General features: G+C 44.2%; 1 protein-coding gene across 1 annotated transcript in view; it reads right to left on the bottom strand.

Annotated features, from left to right (window-relative positions):
- The window catches only part of LOC116377605 (T-box transcription factor TBX19-like), an 8,261-nt gene that overhangs the window by 1,486 nt on the left and 5,304 nt on the right, over window positions 1-1,471 (bottom strand). The window contains exons 6-7 of the mRNA XM_031839274.1: window positions 484-542; window positions 45-206 (exon numbers count right to left, since the gene is read on the bottom strand). Of these exons, the coding sequence (XP_031695134.1) occupies window positions 45-206; window positions 484-542 (221 nt within the window). The remainder of the gene's footprint in view (window positions 1-44; window positions 207-483; window positions 543-1,471) is intronic.

Here is a 1,471-nt window from a genome sequence, read left to right as displayed (position 1 = left end):
ACACACACACACACACACACACACACACACACACACACACACACCTGAGGAGTGTGACCGGTGCTGCAGGTAGCTGGTGGGGGGGTAAGGTGTGTGTCGTCCCGAGTAACCATGGTGCTTGTAACCATGGTGATGGTGTGAGGTCAGCGGGAGACCGCCTGCGTAAGGAAAGGCTCCGCCCCCTCCAGCCGAGCACAGTGACCAGCCTGAGACACACACACACACACACACACACACAGACATATTCATATGATTAATTATATAAATTAATATAATTTTAGGAAATATACTGAATATAAACAATAACAATAATAAGTTAAAATAGCAGAAATATTCATAAATGTATATATTTCATAGTATATATACAGTATGTTAAATACTACATATATATTTTCTGAAGTTATGTTTTTGTGTTTAAATATAAAAAGTATTTTTCATTATATTAATTCATGTGTTTGAGGAATAAAAATACTTTTTACTCACAGGGTTGAATCCCAACTCGACTCTCTGAGGACTCCGGTAAACCCCGCCCCCCCGGGTTCCTGAGGTGGATAAATCAAACGCTATCATGACTGTGTGTGTGTGTGTGTGTGTGTGTGTGTGAGTGTAGCTCTGAGCTCCTCATGACTCTCTAATCAGCTGCTAACGCTAACGTCCTCTGGTATCCTGGTGAGAAATGCTAAGTGTCCGCTGACTGACACCTACAAATACTACAACCAGTGGCGGCTGGTCAATAGAGGGCCATGGGGCCTGGCCCCACCTTGAGCCACACAAAAAAAAAATTAAAAAAAATTATAATGATCATAAATTATAGAAATTGTCAATATTTGTGTTTTTGAACTATAGAATGTACCCAGTAATATGTGTAAAATATGATATCTGCACAAAATATATGCTTTTCCTGCTCGTCCTCTCCGCCTGTGTGCACGACACGTCTCAAAACGCGCAGCTAGGGGGGGCAAAATCGTTTTCGCCCAAAAGAGGCGGGTCTATGAAGCAGTTTAGCCAATTGCTGATTAAAGATATAAATGAGTGACATACAATTTAGCCAATCAGCGCCCTCAAATAGATTCAGAGTGGGGCAGAATCGATTTGGCCCCCATAGCTGCGCGTTCTCGTCAGGAGAAGTCTCTACAGGCGAGCGTGAGCAGAGGAGAACTTTGGCGGAGATTCTGCAGACCAAAGAGCTGATCCCAGATCAGCCTGACCTCACAATCAGACAGCAGACTAGCAAGAAAGGGAAGCAGTACATGAAGCTTCTCTACTGTACACCAGACAGGTTTGGCTAGCCGCATGACGTCATGCTAATAACGTATTTAGCTTTTTAAAACAACGGGGACAGATCCAGCATGGACAGTAACGGGAGTGAGGGAGTGAGGTAAGGAGACATGAGAACACCAGGGTAGGGAGTGAGGGATGAGGAGGTAAGGACACATGAGAACACCAGGGTAGGGAGTGAGGGATGAGGAAG

The sequence above is a fragment of the Anarrhichthys ocellatus genome, unplaced genomic scaffold, assembly GCF_004355925.1.
Source record: "Anarrhichthys ocellatus isolate YVR2014 unplaced genomic scaffold, GSC_Weel_1.0 scaffold1446, whole genome shotgun sequence".
NCBI classification, from domain to species: Eukaryota; Metazoa; Chordata; class Actinopteri; order Perciformes; family Anarhichadidae; genus Anarrhichthys; species Anarrhichthys ocellatus.
This window is presented reverse-complemented; position numbering and strand designations above follow the sequence as displayed.